General features: G+C 41.7%; 1 protein-coding gene across 2 annotated transcripts; it reads left to right on the top strand.

Moving 5' to 3' along the window:
• Positions 1-793: 793 nt before the first annotated feature.
• On the top strand, positions 794-24,237 carry LOC128845771 (ropporin-1). Of its 2 annotated transcripts, XM_054044774.1 has the most exons (6): positions 794-823; positions 7,685-7,811; positions 11,816-11,933; positions 13,077-13,238; positions 22,955-23,130; positions 24,171-24,237. In XM_054044774.1, the coding sequence occupies exons 2-6, from the start codon at positions 7,696-7,698 to the stop codon at positions 24,235-24,237; spliced, it is 639 nt and encodes a 212-aa protein (XP_053900749.1). In that variant the 5' UTR covers positions 794-823; positions 7,685-7,695. The 2 variants fall into 2 exon arrangements, with proteins under 2 accessions (XP_053900749.1, XP_053900750.1); XM_054044775.1 differs by lacking the exons at positions 794-823; positions 7,685-7,811 and adding an exon at positions 9,428-9,435.
• Positions 24,238-26,125: the final 1,888 nt, after the last annotated feature.

The following is a 26,125-nucleotide window of genomic DNA, read 5'->3' on the forward strand; positions in this document are numbered from 1 at the left end:
GAAAGTTGAGATTCTGATCTCATGTGACTTCAGGAGTTGTGGCCTTAGTCATCCCCACATACTGCACTGCAAGCTTGGAGCCATCATGCCCACAGGCTGTTCTGAGATCCTTTGTCCCTCCCTGGGCCATTCTGGGAGTCGTCATCCCCATGGATCACACCTCCCTGGATAAGGGCAGTTGTAATCTGCCCTGTTTTACACCATTCAGTTGCAGGACTCCTGGCATATTGCCCACATGGCACCTGCCCCCTCCCCATACACACACCAGTTACTAAGTTTGGTCATTTCTTGATGTAGCCAGCATTTGCCACTGCCAGATACCTCTTCCCCAGGAAGCACCTTCCCTCAGGAATTTGGGCTCTTCCTCTTCTTCTCATACCTGTCTGCTTCCTGACTACCCCACACAGATTTCAAGTCACAGAAGCTCAAAAAAACAAAGAGGTTTAAATCCACCCTTCATTGCCTACTCAAGAAAATATATGGAAATTTCAAGGTTCCCATCCTCCAAGGTTTCAAGCATCCCCTTCCCTGGTGAACTCCAGATCTATTGTAAGTAACTCCCCACTGCAAACCCTATGACCATTTCAAACCCTCCACCTTCTCTTGGCAGCAAGTGCAGCTGACAGAGTCAGAGCCTTTGTGAGGTGGGCATTGGTTGCTAGGACACTCAGGGATTCAGGGAAACAAAAGGCCCAGTCCTGAGTCACTGCAGCCCCCATCTTGGATGTCAGCTTCCCTGAGTCGCACATAGAGCCAGATCTGACTGTCCTCAAACCAGGGACTGGCGGAGCTCCACAGAGAGGCTGAGATTCCTCAGCCTCCGGTAATGGTGAAAAATGGGGAATGAAGGGTATAGTTGGGGTAAGGGGGGGGGGACAATGATGGGGTATAGAGTAGCTGAGGTGGGGCAATCATCAAAAGATGGAGGCAATTGTGAGGAAGCTGTCAAGGAATAGGAATGAGAAGAAAATTGTCAAGTGTTGGGAGTGACAGGGGTGGGGGCCGCTGTCCAAGGATGAGGCAACTGTCTGGTGGAGCAAGAGTTAAGAGTCGAGGGTTTATTGTCAAGTTGTAGAGGGCAATTGGCAAGGGATGGGGACTTAACCCTGAACAGTTTTGGAGAAAATTTGTCAAAGGAAATTGGCTAATTATCAAAGGGGTGGGTGAGCCACCAAAGGGAGTAAAGCTGCCAGAGAGTCACGGTGAAGTTGTTAGATAATAGTGGGCAACTGTCAAAGAGTAAGACTGAAGATGCCAAATGACTTGGTGGGGTATTGTCATGGAAAGATTGGGCATGAGCTGTGGAGATTAACATTACTGCCATGAAAGCAGAGGATTTTCTTTAAGAGACCTTTTTAGCTTCTGACTTTTCCAGCTTCGCTCCCCGGTCTTTGGCAAGCTAAAGTCATTTTGTTGGCCTTTTTTCTTGCTCCCCAAATCAGACTGGCATACTGTGTAGTGGATACCAGATTATAGGTGTATAGGAATGTGATACCAGAAGTGATTATGTTTTAACGTTTTTTGAGGTAACACTTTTAAAGTTCCCTTTCTTCTGTTACTAATCACATTGTAGTTTATTACAACTGAAGGAATTGTTTTAACTAACTTTGACCAATGATGCTCTTCAATTATCTTTTGCTTTCACGCAGCTTGAACAAAAAAAATAGACTTGTTATTTTCAAGATTTTTTTATAGTCAGTTTCAGTTTAATTCTTTGGTTCTCATGCAGGGGCTCAGTGATGCAATGTTGAGGTTCCAACACTGAAGAAAATGTTTAAAACAAACAAAAACTACTTTTACTGATATTCAAAAAATGTGAAGACAATTATATTTTCGGATTTGTGAAACTTTCAGAAAAATTAAAAACCTAAATTTTGAGCCTAATATACCTAGAAATATCCATTCAGATGACATGAGTGCTGGCAAAAGAAGCCAGCCTATTTCAGTGCAACGATGGTGGGAGGAAGACATCAAAACAATGTAAGGCCTGCCCCCTCAAATGAGGGCAGGGCCACAGAACCCAGAATTTACGTAATTATAGGGGACAAAAAATGAAAAACAGGGAAGGGCATGTAAGTCACAGGTTCAAAATGAGGGGTGTAGAGGGGGACACTGAGCAGAGAACCAGCCCATTTGAAATCCTGGATGGGTAGGCAGAGCCCACAAGAACAAAATGCCCACTTTCTCAAATGGAGGAGGAGCCCCAGAGCTCGGAATCAACAAAACATAGGGAACAACAAATATTAAACAGGAATGAGAGTATAGGGCACAGGCTTAAAATGAAGGGTCCAGAAGTGAACACCAAACAGAGAACCAGCTTATTTGAATCCTGGGAGAATAGGCCTATTCCCACCTAGGACAAAAGACCTGCATCCTCAGTTGAGGTAGGGGATCACAGAGCCCAGATTGCATGGGACAACAAAACAGGAACAGAAGTGGGGAGTCAAAGATTCAAAACAAGGGTATCAAACAGGGAAGTTGAGCAAAGAACCCGATTGACAGCCGTAGAGACTACCCCATTTATGCCTAGAAAAAAGGTCCAACAAAGGACCTTGTCCAAAAGGACAACAAAATAGCAGATGAAATTCAATACTGGTAAATGCAAAGTAATGCACACTGGAAAATATAATCCCAACTTTACAGACAAAATGATTGGGTTTAAATTAGCCGTTATCACTCAAGAAAAAGATCTAGTCAAAAAGGCTAACAGAATATTAGGAACCATTAGGAAAGGGATAGATAATAAGTCAGAAAATATCATAATGCCACTATATAAATCCATTGTAGACCCATACCTGAATATTGCATGTAGTTCTGGTTGCCCCACCTCAAAAAAGATATATTAGAATTGGAAAAGTTACAGAGAAGGGCAACAAATATGATTAAGTGTATGAAACAGCTTCTATATAAGGAGAGATAAAAAAGACTGGGACTGTTCAGTTTAGAAAAGAGATGACTAAAGTGGATATAATATAAGTCTATAAAATCATTAATGATATAGAGGAAGTGAATAGGAAAGTGTTTTTTACCCCTTCACATAACACAAGAATCTGGTATCACCCAATGAAATTAATAGGCAGCAATTTTAAAACTATCAAAAGGAAGTACTTCTTCACACAACATATAGTCAACCTGTGGAACTCGTTGCCGAGGGATGTTGTGAAGGCCAAAAGTATAACTGGGTTAAAAAAGAATTAGATAAGTTCATGGAGGATAGGTCCATCATTGGCTATTAGCCAAGATAGTCAGGGATGCAACCCGAGCGTCCCAAACATCTGACTGCCAAGGGGCTGGGATGGGACAACAGGGGATAGATCACTTGATAATTGCTCTGTTCTGTTCATTCCCTCTGAAGCATCTGGAACCAACCAACGTTGGAAGACAGAATGCTGGGCTTGATGGACCATTGGTCTGACCCAGTATGGCCATTCTTATGTTATTATGGATATAAGCATTTATTCTGCCCCATTCAACCCGAAAAATGTGCCTCAACCCTACCTGAAGAGACCTATGATACAAAAAGAATTCAGTTTCCAGGCCTACATATTCCCTGCCTTCTCTGCTGAGTGGGTTATAAATGGTACCAATTAGAGTAATTTGAACATGTATCCACTAGAAAGAGAATTGAGATCACCAAATTCATTTCACATAGGACACCAAACAGCCTTCAGATGGTAAAAGCTCTCTCACAACTGAGCTGGGCAGGATTTAAGCCACTGATTTGGAGAGCAGTATTTTTGATGGTAGAGGTGTGATTTTCCACCTCCCTTGCCCAAGATTTTAGGGAAAGATGATGAGAAACAAGCCACTGAATTCTTTAAATGCCTGCTCCACAAGTGGAATTGGGGGAAAAATTGCATGAATTTTTTACTCAAGAATTATTATAGAGAAGATAGATGGAGGAAAGGAGATGTGTGTGGAAATGATTGTGTGAAGGCTAATAAATAAAAATGTGGTGCTGCTCCCCAGCGTAAACGACTCATGTTGGGAGGAACTCCATTGTAGAGAAAAAGAGTGTGTTTATCCCTATTGCAGAGAATTTATTAAATTGATAATTGTTTCCTCAGATGATAAGAAACTTGTAAGTGACTAGACTGATTGTTTGATGCTCTTTACTTCTTCCCCTAAATAATTTAGGATTAGGGCAGTATTTTACCTCCATGTTGCTACTTGCAGTATCTCCTGGTATAGCTGCAGTGCTAGAAAGTGATGTGTCTGGGTCTTGCTATTTCCAGTAATTTAAAGTCCCTTTGTATAGTTTCACTGGAGCTGCCATATACCATTGTATGTGTTCTATGTTGTTATTCTGAAAGAGCCTGATTGAAAGCCTATTGAAATCAATGGAAAGACTTCCAATGATTTCAGTTGGTTTTGGGTCAGGCCCAAAGTGAGTGAATACCCTTGAACCTTGTTAAGGACTGATCCTGCAGTCCTAACTCGGGCAGAGCTCCCACTAATTAAATTAAGAACACCAAGCCAGTTTCTCAGCTAGTATAAATCAGCATAGCTCTACTGAAGATAAATGGAATTATGCCTATTGGCACCATCTGAGAAACTGTCCCCACTGGGCTTTTTGCTTAAGCAAGGGCTGCAGAATCAGCCCCCTTTTTTGTATACTTCAGGGGAAATGTAAGACATGACAATTAAGTGATGCTCCCAGATTTCACAGGCAAGGGACACTGGAAATTTGTTGAAAATTTCAGGGAATTTCTCCAGTGGTTGGCAGAGCTGTTCCAAGCAAGTTTTGTATTTTTTCAGCAATGTTAGCAAAGTAGAGGGGATATACCAGATACACAGAACAGCAGTAAAGGTGCTTTCCATCCCACATTCCTGGTACATTTGTTAACAAGGATGATTGGAGTTAAACCTTCAAAAATTATAATATATACCATGACATAAAAGGTTCAGTGAGAGCCTGTATCTCCTCTACCCCACTGTCAGAATCTAAGATATAAAAAAAGTAAGGGCCTAGTTCATTTCTGCATTACCTAGGGCTGGTCTACACTGGGACCTTACATTAGCATAGTTATGTCTCTCAGGGGCATGAAAAACCCACATCCCTGACAAAAGTAGTTATACTGACCTAATCCCCCTGTGTTGACAGTGCTAGATCGATGGAAGAATTCTTCAGTTCACTTAGTTACCTCCTCTTGGAGAGGTGGATTACCTATGCCAGAGGTAGCATCTATACTGAAGCACTGCAGCTGCTTTTTTGTAGTGTTTCAAGTGTAGACATACCTTTACACCAGCATAAACCTGGAGTAATGGAGTAAAGCAATAGTGAATCAGGCCCAGTGTCTCTAGCCCTTCTGGTTATGAAGATAATCTTGCAATGTGCTTAGAGGGAAAATCAAGTCCGCAATCAGCCTGAAACAATACCTCAGAGACATGTGAATTCATACCAATGAGGTGTTAACTCTGAATCATAATGATGACAACTGAAAAGTCAATATTGTTAACTATTCCACTACTGATGAAAGCAGACGAGAAAGAGAGGTGAGGACTCACTTTGGCATCTAAGTGGATAGTTATAGGTTTGTGGGCAATCTTGGAAGAAGATTTTTTTTTCAGGCAGAGCTCTGGATGTAGTCAAGAAAAATTAGTTGTGTCTGGACACAGTGCAGCACTGCTTCTCACTGAGTGACAAGGAGGCACTATATTTAGCTGCATGGCAGTCTATCAAAGAAAACCAGTAGTATACGTGCATTTGCAAGTGGAGGGTCAGGGCTCCTGCCCCTTACACTCAGAGGCAGGAGGTTCTGAATTTTTTAACAAAGTAATGTGGTTTCCTTATAAAAAAAGTGGGACTCAACTGTGGTGGGCTCAGCCACAATTCTGAAATAATGTGCTCCATGCTTACCCCTCCCTCTCCTTTCCCCACCTCCTTTTTCTTGCTTCTTTCATGCCTCTGACATTTCATAAGCTCTCTCCTTAAATTAAACAAGGTTTGGAATGTAAATATCCAAGGCTGCAATCTGGCGCAAATTGAATATATTGCACAGAGCCGCCATTCTTTCGAACAGGTCATGTAAAAAATAGAATCCCTCCATGGGGGGAGGGATAGCTCAGTGGTTTGAGCATTGGCCTGCTAAACACAGGGTTGTGAGTTTAATCCTTGAGGGGGCCACTTGGGGATCTGGGGCAAAATCAGTATTTGGTCCTGCTAGTGAAGGCAAGGGGCTGGACTCAATGACCTTTCAAGGTCAGTTCTAGGAGATGGGATATCTCCATTCATTTCATTTCCAATGCTGGTCCTGATATGCTCTCATAATAAATAGCACAGCTCTGCCCACTCCTCTGAAACTTTTTCTAGTCATGCAATGTGACCTAGGTTATCCAAGTCACTTTCTCTCCATTCTTTTTGTTCCTCAGCCCTTTGCTACTTCTCCTACTCTTCCTTGTGCTAGACACTACCTTAGTAATAATAGTTAATTAAGTTACTCATGCTGACTATTCCCTTCTGGTCTCCTGGTCCTTGATCTCCTCCAATTCTTCTGAGCTCCTTTTCTGATATTATATTCTAAGTTTCTAGGCTGGGATTGTCAAAAGAACCTAATGGAGTGAGGTCCCCAAATCCCACAAATATTCAATGTGGGTTGAGCACCTAACTTCCTCTGGTTCTTTTGAAAATCCTAGCTCTAATTTCCAATTGTTCATACCATTCTGAGAGTTGAGATTCTTTTGTTGTTTAGTGGTTACCATTAGAAAGTCACCACCACATCAAGGTATCTAGCTAGCTTGCTAAATTCTTATACGGCACACACCCTACAAAATCTGACCCTCTCCCAGATATGGACTACTGGAAGACAGCAATCCTCAAGTGGATCTAGATTTCTCCCTCTTCTTTGCAAGGGTCGGGGCAGGGGGTGTTTCTCCTCTTCCCCTTTCTATGGTCTCTTTCATTGTGGATGCTGTGGTTGTGGGAAGCTTAGGTTAAAGAAGTTCATCTTGCATTTCATTCTGAAGGCAGCGGAGTCATGTTCATTCTCCCCTGAAGCAGGGAGTTTCAGAGTTCGAGCCAGTTGTTAAGAAAACACTGTTCCCTGACTTCCTGAGTTCGACCTTTGGGATTGACACTTTCATTTTTTCTGTTAAATGTAGCACAGCTGGAGCCTGATCCAACAACCACTGATGAGATGGGGAGTCTTTTCATGGACTTCATTGGGTTTTAGATTAGGCCTTTATTTCCTATTTTCAGTACAGGAGAATACTGATGTTTATCAGATGCCATGATGCAGTAAATGTTAGCTTTTTAATGGTAACCCTTGTAGTTCAATCCTTAGTCTGATCCAAATCTACAAATTCCTGTCATACATAATGTGTAGTATCTAGAATATTTACTGTACATAACATAGTACATGACAATAAATCATAATTAGCAAGATATTGTAAAATGGACAGAAATTGTCAGAAAAGAAAAGTTAATAGCGACCTTTTCACCTATAGAAATCTGTGTCTTTTTTATTTGGTTTTATAACATGTGTAGTATAGTGCCTTATTTGTTCTGAAATTGTTTACAGAGTCAACAGACATATAGCCAGCATACTGAGCTGCTAAAATAGTTCACAAATTAAAACAGATCTTTCCAGAAGTATTGACTGCTTTTCTAACAAGATTTTATTACTTATTTTTAAACACATTTTCAACATAGAGTATGTTACAAAACTGTTATTTTTCCCCATAGGTGCAGTAATTATGCCATATACAGATAAGCAAATATGCATCCCTCCAGAACTGCCAGAACTGCTGAAACAGTTTACAAAATCTGCTATTCGAACCCAGCCTCCAGATCTGCTCCAATGGGCGTCTGAGTATGTTCATTTTTTCCTAACACTTAAAAAAAATCAAACCCCAGTTATAAAAGATTTATGCCTGCCACCCTGGAAAAGTTAATCACTTCACTGAATCTACCCACTGAAGTCAACTTCAGTGGATGTATTCATTGGAGCTACACTGATTAATTTACACTAGTTGAAGATCTGATCGTTGGTGCACAATAGCTTTTGAGATCTATTGAGCATCTGGCAACACTGTGAAGTCAATGTGATTTGCAGGTCCTCATTTCCTCTACAGATTTGGCTTGTATTGTGCTCCAAAGTTAATATTTGTGAGAGACCCACACTTACCTTCTCTTTGTCCCCACTACGGCTGGATATCTGGTATTTTAAATGTCTCTTCAGCTGGCACACTATTAATTTAATCTAGTCAAAGGTTGAGATGTTGGTGATCATTGTATGTTCCCAGATATACAGTTGCCACTTTGAATTGAGACTGTTTAAAATAAAATTCCTCTGAAGAGTGAGCTTCCAGCTAAATTCAGCACTTTAATAAATTATGGACCTTTTAGAAACACTGGTCTGTAACACTCAAAACTCTTCACCATCCAGGGGCAATGAGAGTAAGGTGTATATCACAAGTGCATACATCTATGGTGCTAATTCGTTTTTTAAAAATGGGTTCTATGCTAATCTGGTATAAATCAGCATACCTCCATTTAAATCGATATATCTATACTGATTTGCACCATGTCAGGATATGGCCTCATATCTTTGCAATCCATCCTCCCTTTTCTTTAGCATGGAACAACTCTCCAGTTACCACTAAATTAGTGGGTGGCCTGATTTGACGTGCCCCCAGAACAACCAAAAGGATAAATTGTTAGTAAATCCAATAGATTACAAGGTGGGCATTTTTTGGTTTCATTGTTTTGTTTTTAAACAGGAATGTTAAGCACTGCAGTAATCCCAAACTATGTGTTACATTTTATTTTCCTTTTTCAAGTTTAAATGCTGTGGGGACTGAAATACTCCACTAGGAGTTTTTCCCAGGGTAATTCAGTGCATGGACTGGCACAAGTGTTTAAATCAATTTGACATGTAATTTGTCGAATGAACATGCCTATCCTGAAATGTCAACTCCCTCAGCTGATATTGACATATGTGGATGATAGGTTAAAGCAGGGGTAGGCAACCTATGGTACACATGCTAAAGGTGGCACGCGAGCTGATTTTCAGTGGCACTCACAGTGCCCGGGTCCTGGCCACTGGTCCGGAGGGCTCTGCATTTTAATTTAATTTTAAATGAAGCTTCTTAAACATTTTAAAAACCTTATTTACTTTACATATAACTAAACTATTGTTGTGTAACCCCTTTGGGGTTTAGAGAGCATGGCCCTTTAAATCTTTTTCCTAAGGGGGAGAGGGAGAGTAAGAAAAAAGGAGGGAAACACCAGGGGGCAGCGCTGGAGCTCCAAGGAGAAGGAGAGGCAGCTTGCAGGCCCTGGAAAAGGGAAGCAGCAGAGAACCTGCCCGAGGCCTGAGACAGACAGGGCCGATCGGGGACACCCCAGGACAGGAGCCAGGAGGAATTGCCAAGAAGGACAGGCCGGACTCCGGCTGGACCCAGTATCACTGCTGCCCAGAGCTGCATGGGGCTGTGAGTACTGGGGTTTCTGACTCTGCATTGGGAACAAGGAGGGAGGTTGCTAGCTAGTTTAGGGTTACCATACGTCCAGATTTTCCCGAACATGTCCGGCTTTTGGGGGCTCAAATCCCCGTCCGGGGGGAAATCCCCAAAAGCCGGGCATGTCCGGGAAAATCGGGAGGCTCGGCCGGGGCCTCTTTGTGCAGGGCCGGGGGCATGGTGCCGGGCCGGGCCCGCGGGGCTGGGAGCCGGGCCGGGGTCGGGGAGCCGGGCCGGGGTCGGGGAGCCGGGCCGGGCCCGCAGGGCTGGGAGCCGGGGGTGGTCGGCCAGCCTGGGCCGCGCCTCCTCCCCCCCACACTCCCGCTTACCTGCTTCAGGCTTCAAGCAGGGGAGGGGGCGGAGACTTTGGGAGGGGGCGGAGTTGGGGCGTGGGCGGGGCTGGGGGCGGGGACGGGGCCCCCGGGAGTGTCCTCCATTAGGAGGCACAAAATATGGTAACCCTAAGCTAGTTAAGTGGGGAGGTGGTCGCTCTGTGTGGCTTTGCAGAGAGCAGCAGAAGAGGGCACCGGAGGGGTTTGTTGGGGGAAAGTTCACTGGCGCCAAAGACGACCAGGAGCACCCAAGACTCACCACTGGACTGGAACTTTGCTCAGGACTCCTGAACTCTGTGTGCAGACACATTGCTCAGTGTCTGCCCTTCCGGACTGTGCTACCACTGGGCCTGTGGGGCCTTGGCTTGGATGCAGCCCTGTCTTACTGCTCCCCCTATATTTCCCCTTGTTGTTTTTCTCCTCTCATCCCTCTGTAAATAAACATTTCCCTTGTTATATCCACTGTACTTTTCCTGTGGGTGTGTGGGTTCGTTCACTCTGGGGGGGTTGGAACAGGTGCCCCTGGGGTGGAAGGGATTTCTCCTGCTGCATTCCTGCACGCGCCATCTCTTGGCCAGAGCTGCCTGCAGAGCCGACTCCATCTTGGCCACGAGGGCGCTCAAGTTACACTTGGTGGCCCGTACGGGGACTTTGCAGTACACACAGTCTGGAGTTTCCTCCTTTTTTCTTACTCTCCCGCTCAGGAAAAAGATTTAAAGGGCCATGCTCTCTAAACCCCAAAGGGGTTACCGTTGTATAGTATAGATTTATAGAAAGAGACCTTCTAAAAACGTTAAAATGTTTTACTGGCACGCGAAAACTTAAATTAGAGTGAATAAATGAAGACTCGGCACACCACTTCTGAAAGGTTGCTGACCCCTGGGTTAAAGAGTTAACTTTATCTAAGTAAAAAAAGAAGCTAATTACACTTGATAAATAGACTGAACTATAAAATGTTATTTCTTTATTTTTTAAATAATATTCCTGTTGTCTTTCACCTCGCTCAGTATAAGTTTAATGTATTATAGCAGGGGTGCCTAGCCTACCGCCCACGGGCCATACATAGTCCAGCAGAAGGCCCATGGCTTACTTCAACACAATATACTAATGGCCAATTCATTTACATTTTGTCGTTATGTTTGCATTATTTTAGTTTACAGAAGTGTGTAAATAGGTTGTTTCTATGAACAGTATTGTCTATCTAAATACATACAAAACAAGCTGAACTTAAAATATAAATCAATACTGGTCACTTTAAATCTTAATATACGTAAGTTGTGCTTAGGCTTATGTGGCCCGCCTGTGTAATAAGGTTGGGCTCCACTGTATTATAGCTAAAGCTGGTCTGTATTGTTTCCAGAATACTAGTTTCCTTTGGCGCAACAATAAAGCATTTTGAATGTAGTGCTGTTCATTATTAAAGAGAAAAAGATTTATACTGGATGACCATTCATATTTTATTAGGAGGAAAGTTCTCTTTTATTGTAACATATTTGCTTCTATTTGATAATATCACAGACTTGTCCTAAAATTTGTGAGAAAATGTATGGTTTCTTTAAAAGATGATTTTCATTTAACGACCCTAATTCAGGAAAGCACTCTTATTCATGAAGTGCTCTTAAGTATATGCTAAAATACTTTCCTGAATAGGGATGGAATTACGCTTGTGCTTTAATGCTTTCCTGAATCAGGGCCAAAAATTTGATGTCCAAAGAAAAGAGCACTATGGGCTGAATATAAAGACCATTGAAGTCAATGGAAAAACTCCACTGACTACAACGGGAGATGATTCAGGCCTTAAAAATACCACTTATGTGCAGGAATGAAAGGAAAGTTGTTTGATAGCACAGTACTTTCCTGATTAAAAGCAGTGCTACTTAAACAGAAGCCGCTGCATCAGATAGTTGAAATGCAATTGTCTTCTATTTAGTAAGCATAAATCATATGAACCATTATGTTTAATATCTGCTTCTGTTAAAAGCATTTAGAAAGCAAGTATCTATCCGTCTTTCTCCATTTAGTTACTTTAGTGCCGTGGCCCGTGGCGATATACCTCCAGTAAGGGAGCGATCGGAAAGGGTACCTTTGTCAAACTGGGCAGAACTCACTCCAGAGCTCTTAAAGGTCTTACACCAACGAGTAAGAAACATCTCATTTACTTTCTAGGGCAAATATATAGAGACAGAACATTTACATCCATATGCTATTTTGCTTCCTTAATGTTACAGATACTACATTTTCAGGCTGAGAAAATGTATTTGCTTTCAATGTTATGTCTGCAAATATTCTAGTCAATGAATGCAAGTAAAATGTGTATGGAGAATACTAATATATTAGCTGGTATCTTTGAAAAAAAAATCACAGGTTTCTACCAATGAAGAATTGAGCAATAAGACCTTTAAAAATGTGACTTCTTGGCTAGATGCAACAGTATAAAATAGAATTTTCCTTGAACTGTACTCCCTTTGGTCCTGATTGGGCAACCTTTTTCAATTTGGTGAACACTTACTCACACAAGTATGCCACTGTACTCAGTGGGATTATTTGCATAAGTATTCATCAACACTAAAGGTTGCGCACTCAGGCTATATGTTCATAAAATTTAAGTCCTTTAAGATGTAACAGAAATAATTTATTTCCTGAACTCACGCTGTTAATTATTTCGAAATTTACAGCCTGGAATCATAACTGTCCTAAGTCTTCATTTCTATTTTCTATATGGATCAAATCTACAATGAGCTTTCTTAACCCTGCCTGCAAAACGTGTGTGTCAGACATCCAGTTGCTCCTGAAGGCTCTCTGACATCATCAGCTCTTCCCATAAATCCAATTCAAAGCCCAGACCATTTCAAAAGCAAAAGTCTAGAACAAATCTAAGTAAAGTGTCCCAGCTGGGCATCCTGTTCTGTTAGTGTAGATTCAGTATGGCAAGGCCTGAAGCTGAACTTCAGCACCCTCAGAGTGCCCATTGTGTCAAATACTCTGACATCAACACAGTTGTTATTTTGACATAGCACCCTGGTGGTACTTACCACTGACCCAAAAGACTTTACCTCATGCCAAGCATAGTTCAAGGACTTTGTTAGGAGCCCATTCTGTTCTTTACATCTCTTCTGCTCTGTATTTGTTGGAGAAAATGTTCCAGCCCCTCAATGACTCTCCAGATTTCATAGTTAAAAAGGGTGGGGATGTTTGGGCTAATGAGATTTCAGTTTAAACTGGGAATGAAAGGAAAATGTATTTCTTTACCCGTGATGCATATTATTATGTATTTCTTTCCAGGTGAGTGGCAGACTGATAATCCATGTAGATGAACTGGCCCACATGTGGAAGGTGCTGAATCTCCCAACAGATTTATTTGAGAGTGTTATGAATGTTGGTCGTTTTACCGAAGAAATTGAATGGCTTAAGTTTTTAGCCCTGGCATGTAGCTCTCTTGGAGTTGTAAGTTTATCTACACTTTTTCCATTCACGTTTTTATATTCTTTACATAGCTGATCTTGATTTAGTGTTGTGATTGGAGGTTGAGCAATTGGCTATTTTACCCATGTCATGGACCAAACACACCTCCTGGCTTTGAGTTCAGCACACACCTTTCCTTATGGGATGAGGGAGTTATTTTGACAATCTGCCCTCAGAGGTCAAGGAACCAGAGCATTTATAGAAGGCTCTGCAAGAGAGTATTGCTCCTCCAACTGATCAATGTCATCGTAGGCTTTTATAACAGGATTTATTTTCTCTACCACTAATATAGGGGTACCTGGATCCTCTTTCCCAACTTCATTATAACAGGTCACATTGTTTTGCAGATGATTTGCAACAATAGGGGAAGACAGCTAGAGGCACAGCGGCAGAGTTATAGACTTTATCTGATTGTATCATAAAGAGTTTTCTAGACACATATGCCATAACTATGAGGGAAGGCAAAAAGAGGTTGTCTCCACCATAGCATCCACAATATTTTAGTCAATAGATTTGCTTTGGTTTATTCTGGCTCTCTGCACGGTGAGTCTAAATTCCTCCCAGTATGAGGAAATGTATAGTTCTTTTAAGAGAAAAATTATGCACATTTGGAGCAAATTCTCTGCTTTCATGGAGGAAGAACATCTTGTCATGCCACATAAATTTCACCTGTTGGTGCTGACTGAGATTCTAGAAGTGTTGGAGGGAACTTGGTACCACATCCTACGTTCTAGGTTCACATCTTTCCTATCTGGTGAAGACCAGAGGGGAGATATTAGGTCAAATGCTGATGGAGATTAGCAATCCCTGCCTTAAAGAGGTCAAGCTGCCACCTTCTCTCATGGCCTCAAGAAGCCATCATTTAATTTCGACAATCTAGTTGACTGCCATCTTGTATCTAGTCTTCCTTTTGTGGTTAAGACTATTCAAAATGTTGTGGGAACTATCACAGTAGCTAGATACTTCAGATTTCTATGATTCTTGTTAGCTTGGATACTGTCACTTTCTTCAGCAAGGAAACTACATTGATTGATGATTTTCTCTAGTGATGGTTGAAAATCAAGTAACTATGCTGATATCATTAGATCTATCAGCTGTTTTCTATATTGTAGATCACAAGGTGTTATTGACTTACCTGTAGGTCCCAGGGAGTGTAGACAGGGTTTTTCTTTTTTCTCAGTGAGATTCCCATGGTGTAGTGTCAGGCAATCACTCATATTCCCTGAGGGTGCTTTTATGTGGGATACTGCAAAGCTCCATTTTGTTCCTACACCTATTAAAGTTTTATGAGGCCATTAGGAAGGTTAGCAGGAAACCATTGGTTATGGGGCCTTCAATATAGAATCATAGACTATCAGGGTTGGTAGGGACCTCAGGAGGTCATCTAGTCCAACCTCCTGCTCAAAGCAGGCCCAATCCCAGACAGATTTTTGCCCCAGATCCCTAAATGTTCCCCTGAAGGATTGTACTCACAACCCTGGATTTAGCAGACCAATGCTCATATGCTGATTTCCCCAGCTTTATGGTGCAGTTGAAAGCCTTAACTTGGCTGAGATTGGAGCATGGATGTGAGCGAATTGGCTGAGTCTCAATCCAAAGAAAATAGATGTGATGTTGGTGAATTTGGCATGAAACGGGAAGATATGGTGATGTTTATATCTGCCCCTGTGACTGAGTGTTTGTCCACCATTTTTCACCCAAGTTCAAAATTTGGAAGTCTAGCTAGATTCCCAGCTATAGCTGGATAATTAGGTATCAACAGCAGCCAGGGTAGTTGTCTTTCATTTGTGACTGGCCAGAAAGTTGTAACCCCTTCTCTCTAATTCAGAACTCACTTCCATGACTAATGATTTTGCCACCCCAAGATTAGATTTGATTACTGTAACATGCTCTACATGGGACTGTGTATTCAATGCATTTTAATTAAGCTGGTGCTGAATGAGGCAGCCTGCTTGTTAAGTGGGGTATTTCACTGCAAGCACATTGCAGTAGTACTTTGTCATCTGCACTGGTTGCATGTGGATTTCAGAGTGGTGTTTAAGGTGATAGTTTTGATCTATAAAACCCTACATGTCCTGGGACCTGCCTAGTTGAGAGACCATCTGTCTCCCCCTACAATACTGCCACAGTTGACCTTAATGGAGGTAATATGTTTGGTCTGTAACCCTCTTGGTTAAGAAGTATTAGGAAGTGTTCCCCATGAGGGCCCCTTGACTTTGGAATTTATTTTCCTGCTGTGTCTGAAATAGCCCGGTTCTGTTGTCCTTCAGTGTATGCTCCAAAACTCATTTTAATAAGGCTTTAGGATAAGGGTTAATTCATGCAGGTTGATATCATGGTGTGGTAGAGGTTTCTTCAATGTCTTTGCTGTAATAGTTTAGATTCTTGTGTTTGTTATATGGTGGGGTTTCCTGCTGGATTTGTTATGATGTGCATTTTAGGAAAATGTCAGGGGCTCTTAGGACCTAGGATAGGTGCCCTTTTAGATTCTTATAATTTGAAAGAGGCATTAATAAGTGTACATTTTTATTAACATTTATATTCTCAACATAGCTGCAATGGCTTAATGGGGCAGCGGAACATGTTGTGCCTGTAAGCAAGTGGTTGCATGTTCAAATCCTATCTGATCTATTGCAGAGGAGGTGAATGTATTCTCTAAGGCAAGCTTTTTTAAAAAACAGTGAGGGTAGTTAGCCATTGGAACAATATACCTAGGCATGCGGTGGATTCTCCATCACTTGCAATCTTTAACTCAAGATTAGATACATTTCTAAAAGATATGCGATAGCTCAAACAGAAGTTATGGACTTGAAGCAGAAGTTCTAGGATGATCTTCTATGGCTTATAGTTAGCAGGTCAGACTAGATTATCATAATGGTCCCTCGTGGTTTTAAAATGTATTAATCTGCTCCTGAAACAATAAATATAACTCATTTTAAGCACTGTGTTAACTAAACCTTTACATCAATGGTGCTTTTGTTCAATATGATCAGTCAGTATCACTAGCAACATTTGCTTCATAGTAAATCTTGAAAATCATTCCATTTAGAGATAATTGTATTTAGAAATCCTATTTTTTGTATTTCACTTCTCTTTTGTTTCATTAGGGACATTTGTATGAAAATGGGATATTTGTGCTTAGGCATTCATCTCTTCCTTCAGTTTATTCCTCAGTTCAAGTCATAATATTCTAATTTTGACAGACTTAGGTTTTGTGCAGATAATTTTGATGTCACAGAAAATTTTGACTTCAGGTGAGCAACAAACAGTTGGAGTCAATGAAGTCCTAGACAATAAAGCTCCTGTTTTTATGCAAATGCCCCTACTAGTGAGAAACATTCACATCAGCAGAATTGTCTCTAAGTAAAAAGTTTTCCATGAGGTGCCAGTGATACTTCCATGAATCCAATTAACAAAATACATGTGCATTAGTTTATTTCAAAGAAATAATGAGGGACCCTTTGTCAGTCTTAGAATAAGCATAGGGCTGGTCATTATACAATCCGTTGGCTCCATCTTGTGGAATTCAAGAGTCTTGCGACCTTCTGTGCAATGTATAATATTAATCCACTAACTGGCGGGGGGAGGAAACTATATTGTTAAAACTGTCAGCAGTGCATAAAGTTCAAAACATTGTGGCCCTTAATGATGCTGTCCTACAAATTAGATAATTCTATAAGATTAATGATCCCTAAACTGCTCATATAGTCCTAGTGAACACTCCGGTTAGGATCAGTGGGAACTAAAAGTGGGATTTTATTGACTTTAATGAGATCAGAATTAGGCCACACTTTTAGAAAAAAACTCTACTTGCATATTAGAATATCAGGATCAACCATTTGTATGCTTCCATATTCAACAAAAGGCTTTAACTGATAATCCTTCTTTATAGGATAATGATTGCGCCCATTTACTGCCTCCTGAGCACCCCCTCATGACTATGGTTGCCTCTTTGGCCAGTCCACCTCTATTTTTCCCTTCATCTGGACCCTGTAAGAACTCAGTCTCCAGTAACTGTCTAAGCTCAAACTCTAATTCACTCTCCTGCAGTTCTCCTCAGGTTGGCACTAGAGTTTGTCATATACAGAACTCAAAAGTCCAAAACCAAACAACATGTGTCAGTTCAACTTCCCTTCTTAAACTCCCACTCACAGGCTTTATCTGGCTAGTGCTCTACAGGAACTAAACTTGTTCTTCATAGCTGCTCTTTCCGCCTTCTCCACATAAACTCCTCTTTTCTGAATACTGCCAGACCTCCTGGCCAGGGCCGGCTCCAGGCACTAGACAAGGAAGCACGTGCTTGGGGTGGCACATTCTAAGGGGCGGCATTCCAGCCATTCTTTGGGCGGCACAATCTGGCTCCCCCGCCCCTTTTTTTTTTTGGCGCATTTAGGGCAGCAAAAAAGCTAGAACCAGCCCTGCTCCTGGCTCTGGTAATCTCAGCTACTCTCTCTTAGCCATACCCCTCCCTGCAGCTTCCTGTTGCCCTTTATATTTGAATCACCAGATTCCTCACAGGTGGGGCTCATCTTGTAACCAGGCTAGCTTAGTCCCAAGCACTCCAGACCATGGGCAAGCCATCCTGTTACAATAATATATCAGGGCCCTAAACATTTAAGGTTTACAACCATCCCAGCGTGACCAGATCTCTCTTGCTCTCAAGGATGTTTCACATCCCTTCATGATACGGTTAATATTTTTACAGCATTCAAAAAGTGAGTTAGGTGCTTTTCAGAAATACTTATTAAAAGTCAAGAATCCTGGCCAGGAGAGCTTGAAATATAGTTTTATATATATCAGACCTTTACATTCAAGGTGAGTTTTTAAAAATGATGAATTCTAGAAGGTTATGGTTAGTGTCTGGCACAAATTAAGTCCATCATCCATTATACAACTGAACCTCTCTTCATCAGAAGTTTAGGTGCACACAGAATGCAGGGTGGGGCTCCCCAATGTGCATGGCAGTCCCTGTAAAAACAGTACCAACCAACCAGGCATGCTTTAACACTGTATGAATGGCGTGATCTAACATCTATTGTGAGAGAGAATCCACTACAATCCTCAGTAAGTTATTCTAATGGTTAGTTTCCATCACTGTAAAATCTGCACTTTATTTCTAGTCTGAATTTGTCTAGCTTCAACTTCCAGCCACTGGATTCTGATATACCTTTGTCTCCTAAATCCAAGAGTCCTCTATTATCAGATTTCTGTTCTCCATGTAGGTACTCATAGGCTGTGATCAAGTCAACCCTCAAACTTCTCTTTGTTAAGCTAAATAGATTGATCTCCTTGAATCTTTTTCTAAAAGACATGTTTTCCAATCCTTTAATCATTCTCCTGGGTCTTCTCTGAAACCTTTCCAATTTTTCCATCATTCTTCCTGAAGTGTGGGCACCAGGGCCAAACACAGAAGTAAGGCAATCTCCTTATCCCTGTTTATATACCCAAGAATAATTTGCCCTTTTAGGCACAATATCACTCTTGGAACTCATGTTCAGCTAAATGTCCACCCTGACCCCCAAAACTTTTTCAGAGTCACTGCTTCCCAGGATACAGTCATCCCCCCCCTGCCCTCCTGTAAACATTTGGTCACATTGAAACACATTGTTTGCTGGCACCCAGCTTACCAAGTGATCCAGATAACCCTGTGTCAATGAACTATCCTCTTCATTATTTACCACTCCCCAATCTTTGTCATCTGCAAACTTTATCAGTAATTATTTTGTTTTCTTCCAAGTTATTGATAAAATTGCTAAATAGCATAGCGTCAAGAACCAATCTCTGCAGGACTCCTGTAGAAACACACCAGCTTAAGTATGATCCCCTGTTTACAATTACATTTTGAAACCTATCACTTTGCTAGTTTTTAATCCATTTAATGCATACCATTGTTGATTTTGTATTCTTCTAGTTTCTTAATTAAAATGTCATGCAGTACCAAGTCAAGCACGTTACAGAAGTCTAATCACATCAATACTCTTACCTTTATCAACCAAGCTTGTACTCTCAAAAAATAGATTAGTCTGACAGGTCTATTTTCCATAACACCATCATATTCTTTAACCCCTTGTAAATTGAGTCCTATATCAGCCATTCCATTATTTTGCCAGAGATCAATATCAGGCTGACAGGCCTATAATTAACTGGATCATCCCATTTGCTTGTTTAAATATTGGCACAACATTAGCTTTCTTCCAGTGCTCTGGAACTTTCCCACTATTCCAAGACTTATTGAAAAACAACAGTAATGGTCCAATGAGCTCCTTGGACAACTTTTTAAATCAGCAGGCCCAGCTAATTTGCATCCAGGAGTTTTAAAAAATATTTCATTTAATAGTTGCTATTTAATATCCTCCTTAGTTACTGTTGGAATGGAAAGTATTTAATTGTCGTATGATATGAATACATCATTTTTTTCTCCCCAAACACAGAACAGATTTATTAAACACTTCTGCCTTTTCTGCATTATTATTGGCAATTCTACTATTCCCATGTAATAATGCACCAGTACTGTTTTTAGGATTCCTTTTCTTCCTAATATACTTAAACTCCTTCTTGTCCATAACTTTGCTGGCCATAGATTTTGCCTTGTATCCTTTTGCTTCCCTTATCAATTTATTTCAACTCCTAGCTTCCAATTTATATTCACTGCTATTAGTCTGCTCTTTATCTCATTTGTTATATATTTTTATAGCTGCTGTCACTTCCTCTCTAAACCAGGCAGGATTTTTAACCACCATAATCTTCCTCCTCACTTGTGGCTTTTTGTACATCTAGTAAAATCTTCTTGAACAGTTTCAAGTTATCATACACAATTTTAGTTTAAACTCTTTCTCCCAGCTGATTTGTCTCTTAATTGTTTTCAGTTTTGTGAAACTGGTTCTTGTAAAAATAATAAGTACATATATTACTTGTTTGGAAGTTATTGTGCTTACACATAACAAATATAGCCAAGTCATGATCGCTTACACCTAAGCATCCTCTGATTTTTATATCTATGATCAATTCCTCTTCATCTGTCAAGAGGTGGTCGAATATAAATTGCCCCATGTTGGATGCAACAATTTTTGAATTAGGAAATGGTCATCTATAATTTTTATAAATTCCAAGGATATTTTAGTACTGGTGGCATGAGACCTCCAGCATGTGTCACTCAGATTGAAGTCTTTCATGATTATGCAGCTTTTTTCCTGTCTTATAGATAATTGCCCAAAGAGCTGGTCATCCTGTTTTCTAGTGTGATTTGGTTGCTTGCAGCTATGCTTCTATTTTTCCTAGTTCCTTCCTTTTGTTAGTTTGTTTCCTGTACTTTCCTAAGCAAAAGAATTTTGTTTCACCTTAGCTGATGACAGCACTCATAAAAAGGTTAGGTCTCAGCTCCCCGGAGTATACCATCCTAAGCAACTCTTAGTTCTTCTTTACACATTTCAGATCTTGTAGACAGTTTTTATTTGTTGTACCAAACTGTCATCTGATATTGTAAACTTTTTGCCACAGAAACCATCCTTTTGTTATGTTTATATACTACCCACCTGTAATGGGGTCACACTCACCTCTCGCAAGTGCCCTCTGGCCCAGTGCATATGCTTACATTATCTCTCTCTTTGTAGTGGGTCTTCGGTGACTAAGCCCTCTGGCCAAGTTACACACAGTCTGTGTGATAAAAGACAAGCATAACCCCTTCTGGGGTACAAGCCCAACAGGGGTCTCTCTCAGTGCCCTCTGTAATGTCTCCCACCAGTTGTCCATGTTCCAGGATAGAGTAGTTCCCCAGGGCTCCCTCCCTGGCAACATTTTCACCCTCTTAGGGCCTTTCCATCTGCAACTCTCCAGCTGGGCTGTTGCAGTTCATTTCCCCCCTTTGGGGTGCCTCAGTGTCCAGGCCACTTTCACTGGTGGTTAATGGGGATGGGAAGGACCCAGGCCCATCCACTACTCCAGGTCTCAACCCAGGGACCTGTAGATAGCAACTGTCCACTGTGTCCCTTTATCTAAGTCCCACTGCTGTTCTAATTCCCAAGGCCACTTCCTCACAGTCCTGTGCCATCTTCACCCTTACCTCAGGCCCTTGTCCTGATGGAGTCCCCACAACCCACTCAGGGCTCTTCACTTTCCCCAGCTTCTGGCAGCACTACCTCATCCAAGGTACTGCAGATCCCTCAGCCAGCCACACACCATCCACTCTCCTTCAGCTCTAGCAAGGAACTGCCTCCTGCAGCTCTTTTTATACTAATTTGCTGGGCCCTGATTGGCTGCTTCCCACACAGCCGCTCTAGGCAGCTTGGAGGACTGCTCTACTGCCCTTTTCTGGGGTGGGTGTGGCGGGGCCAAAAGGCCACCAGCAGGGGGCCTCAGGGCCTAGTCCACCCAATCACATCACTCAACAGGGTTGAGATCTCAAATGACACCACAACAAATAATTATAATAATATATTTCATTACTCATAACATACCCAGCTTTTACATAATTTCTTCTTTGAGTCTTTTCTTATAAATTAATTCCTCCAATCCTTAAATAATTTTTGTTGCTATTCTCTGAATTCCCTCCAATTTTTCAACCTCTTTCTGGTATTGAGAAGTATACAGTGTTGCAGGCGCAATCCCACCTGAATCATAAACTGCACAGTAGGATTGTTATTCCTGTAATCTGTGACGTGATTTCTCTACATATGAAAACCACATTCACAGTGGAGTATTTTGTGACACCATATCCATTGCTGTTCACCATCACCACTTTGTCATTACTGTGCTCTAGATTTGTCCTTCCCATTGAATAGCTGAGTTCCCACCTCACAAAATATATTAGTTTGCATTTTTCCGGAATGAATTTTATTTTATTATTTCCCTACTGATAACTTTTCAGGTCCCTTTATATTAGTTGACTTTAATGGGAATTTTGCTTGAGTCGGATTATAGAATTAGATCTTGTTTGCAATACCTCCCACGTTCGCGCTAGACTTTGACATGCATAATAAATGCTCCCACACAGGGGAGTAAGAGGGTGTTTGAAAACCTCTTACACCCCCTTAACTGGTTAACCAGATCTTAAATTGAAGTGCACGGGTGCATAATCTATGCCCATTTACTCTTCCATAGGGCAGGTTTGGATGGAGGGGCTGGTAATTGGCAAAGCCTTAACTTCATTCCCTAATGCACCAGCCAGCACAGAGAGTGTCAAAATTTGCTGCTGGTATAGGCCAAAAGAAAAGTGCTGCCCAGCGAGAGTAATGAGAAAAAAGAGAGGGAAATGAACCTCAAAGGCTCAATGCCTCTTAGAGCTATTCCTGAAATGCAACTGCTCAATAATCAGCCCTCACACAAGCCTGGGCCTAAAGACAGAATCTAGCCCTCAGTATCACCTGCAAAATAAATGTACTATTTATAATATGAATAATGTCACATTTATAATAGTACTATTCATCAAACAACCTCCAAGTACTTATCTCATCTTCCAGACCATTAATAAAGATGTTAAATAAAATAAAGCCTTAATCCAGCTCCTGGAGATCCCAGCAGACCTCTCCTTTTATTCATTACATTGTCATTTATCATCCAATCCTTTATTTATGGCTTTTGAGACAGATTTTTTGTGTCTATATGACAGTGTTTCTCTCCATTCCAAGAAAAGTAGGCCTCTAGTCTCTTCATTGATAGTGCCAAAAGTGAGGCTCACTTATTTTATTCTCTTTTCCCAATAGACTATTGCAAAAACACTGAAGATTATATGTGAGGTTTTATCCAGCGATTATGACAGTGGACCCCCACGTATTCCTTTTAGCACTTTCCAGTTTCTCTACACATACATTGCTGAAGTGGATGGGGAGATTTCAGCATCTCATGTCAGCCGAATGCTGAATTACATTGAACAGGAGGTGTAAGTACATCTTTGTCAAATGTCAACCATAGTTAAAGGTTCCTTCATCAGAGGCATGTATTTATGCTGTAGCTATTAAACTCCAGGAAGGATGGAGGAACAAAGGAGGAAGGGAGACAGTAGAAAAGAGAGGCAGAAGGTAGAGAGAGCAAAACAGACTAGGAAGAAGTGAAAATAGTAGCAGTCATAGGGAAAGAATTGTTAAAATAAGGGAGTGAAAGGTAATTATGGGGGAGCAATAAAGGCCAATAATAATGGGGGAGGAAGAGACAAGAAAAAGGAGGAATCATTATTATTCATTGTATAGCACCAAAAGGTGTGCTAAATGCTTCAAAGGAGACAAAGAAAGATGTTGTCCTGGCACCAAATTCTTTCAGTCCAAAGAAAAGCACAGAGTTCAAGTGGCAGAGTCCTAAGGATTATTACCATTTATTATTTATATAGCACTAGACAAGTAACAAGCTCCTGCCCCAGATAGCTTACACTCTAAGGGGCAGATCCTCAGCTAGAAAAAACGGCATAGCTCCACTGATTTCAAAGAAGTTTTGACAATTTATACCAGGTGAGACTCTGCCCCTAAAGTTACAACAGTGCAATATAGCTCAATAGAATAAAACAAATATGCCCAGAATGCTGAATGGTCATTATAGTAAATGGTATAACAATATGACAATATAGAGTAAATGCTTCATGTTTTGTTATGTGTATTTTGAAAAAGGGAGGCATCTTGATGTAAATAAATTAAAAACTTGTTCCAAGTGTACAGGATGCCATGGGAAAGTTATGATCTGGGATGGATGAAAGAGACAAAGGGTTCAATCCAACTCCCACTAAAGTCAATGCAAATGTTTCCATTGACTTCAACTGCAGAAGGAGGAGGGCCAAAGAGTACAGTTTGGAGAGAAAAGTTTGACTACAGCACAGGGAGCAGAGATTGGGTGGAAGAGGGGAAGTTTATAATTAGTATTATGTTTTCTGTTATCTCTATAATGAAAATGCAGGGCTCAATGAATTTAATATATATTTCATTCTTTATGCAGCATTGGACCTGATGGCTTAATCAAGGTGAATGATTTTACCCAGAATCCACGGGTCAGACTGGAATAGTGGCACAGCTTATCAAGTAGTTTGATAGGAAGATGAAGAAACGTGCTTCAAAATAATGGTTACTATTAGGCCTTTAATTGTCTTTTTTCTTGTGTCTATCAATAAACAATTTGGCCAAGAAGTCAATCAGAAATGTGTGAGTGTGGATTAAGAGAATGTCAGTGGAATAGAACATTGTCACAGGTTAATTATTAGAGCTGGTCAATTTTGCATTTTATTTATTTATTTATTGTGCTGAAAGTTTTCCCTTTGAAAAATACAGTTTTGTTGAAACAAATTTTTCATCAGAATATGTCAATTACAACAAAAACATTTTGCAGAAAATTTCTAAACAAAAAGTCTCATTTTGAATTGATGTTTTCATATGAAAAAATGTTCATTTTGTTTCCATTTAAAATGCCATTTGGTTTCAGTTTTCGGTTTTAAAAAAACCATACATAACATCTTAATCAAATTAATTCAGAACTTCCCATTGGAAAACTGAAATGTTTTTGACCAAAAATTGAAAGATTTTCATTCAAAATTTCTTGCAGGAAAAAATTCCAGGTTTCCAACCAATGATTGGAAATTAATGATTTTCTGCTGCCAAGTAAAACCACTAAGACCCTTATGGAAAATTATCTTGTATGGTGTTATACCATATCTTATCTAATGTCAGTGCTCCTGACAGAGAGCTCGATCACGCCTGAAAGAGGTGAAGCAGTACCACCACAGTGCAAGCACCAGGCAACATTCTGTCTTTCCTGCACTCTCCAGAAACACACCCACTATTACACCCTTTGTGGATACAGCTTACTCCATCCAGTGAGATTGGCCCCGCTCCATGGAGTGGGGCCAAAGTAGAGAACAGTGACAAGCTCTACCTCTTCGCCTTAACTTAGGGTGACCAGACGTCCCGATTTTATCGGGACCGTCCCGATATTTCCTTGTTTGTCCCGCGTCCCGACCGACATGCGGTCGGGACACTGGACAAACAAGGAAATGCCCCGGAGCCTAGAGCCCGGAAGTGCTCGCGCCCCCCCCCCCTGCCCCGACTCCGCCCCCTCCTCCCCCGATTGGCTCCCTCCCCGAATCCCCGCCTCTTCTCTGGGCTCACCATTCCCCCTCCCTCCGCAAGCGCTGGAGGGAGGCCCGGGAGACTCAGGGGAAGCGCGGGGCCGGGGTGAGTAACAGTCCGGCCTGGCCCCGAGCAGGCAGGACTCAGTTGGGTGGTAGGGCGAGGAGGGGGGCGGCCCGCGGGGCCAGGCAGCGGCTGTTCTCACCCCCAGGCAGCGGGACTCGGGAGCAGCTGCTGCTGCAGCTCCCACTGCCGCGGGGGAGGAAGCGGCCATGGCGCTCCGCGGCTCTGGCGCCTCCGAACCCCCCAAGCCGGGGCCTGCTGCGGGGACCCAGCAGCGCGCACGCTGGGCCCAGCCCCTGGCCAGTCGCGTCTGGGCTGCTGCCCAGCTGGTGCTATCGCGCGGCGGACCCGGGGCGGAGGCATCGGCAGCCCAGCCCCGTTCGTTCCCCTGTCTTTGGTGATCTGGTCACCCTACCTTAACTACTCATCGTCTTTAGGGTATTGTGTGCTCCTGACAGACTAAAGAGACCAATCCTTGAGCTCCCCATATAGGAGGGACAGTAATTTTGTGCGGAGTGAGGAAGGCTTCTTCTGTCCTAGCCCTTTTGTGCAAAATGACCACAGAATCTGTCTCTATGTGTCTGATTCTGCTCCTTAAGTTAATTGAAGTTTTGCCATTGGAGCAGGAGCAGGGCCTAAACTATTATTGACCTTCTGTATCCAAATTGACTTATGGAATAAAACTACTGTATATTCAGAAAGCAGCTTAGATACTGAAGTGCAGCTTATGTAAAGGTCTTTTAAAAGTTGATTTGACTGCTTGAGTGT

The sequence above is a fragment of the Malaclemys terrapin genome, chromosome 11 (genome assembly GCF_027887155.1).
Source record: "Malaclemys terrapin pileata isolate rMalTer1 chromosome 11, rMalTer1.hap1, whole genome shotgun sequence".
In the NCBI taxonomy this organism is placed as follows: Eukaryota; Metazoa; Chordata; order Testudines; family Emydidae; genus Malaclemys; species Malaclemys terrapin.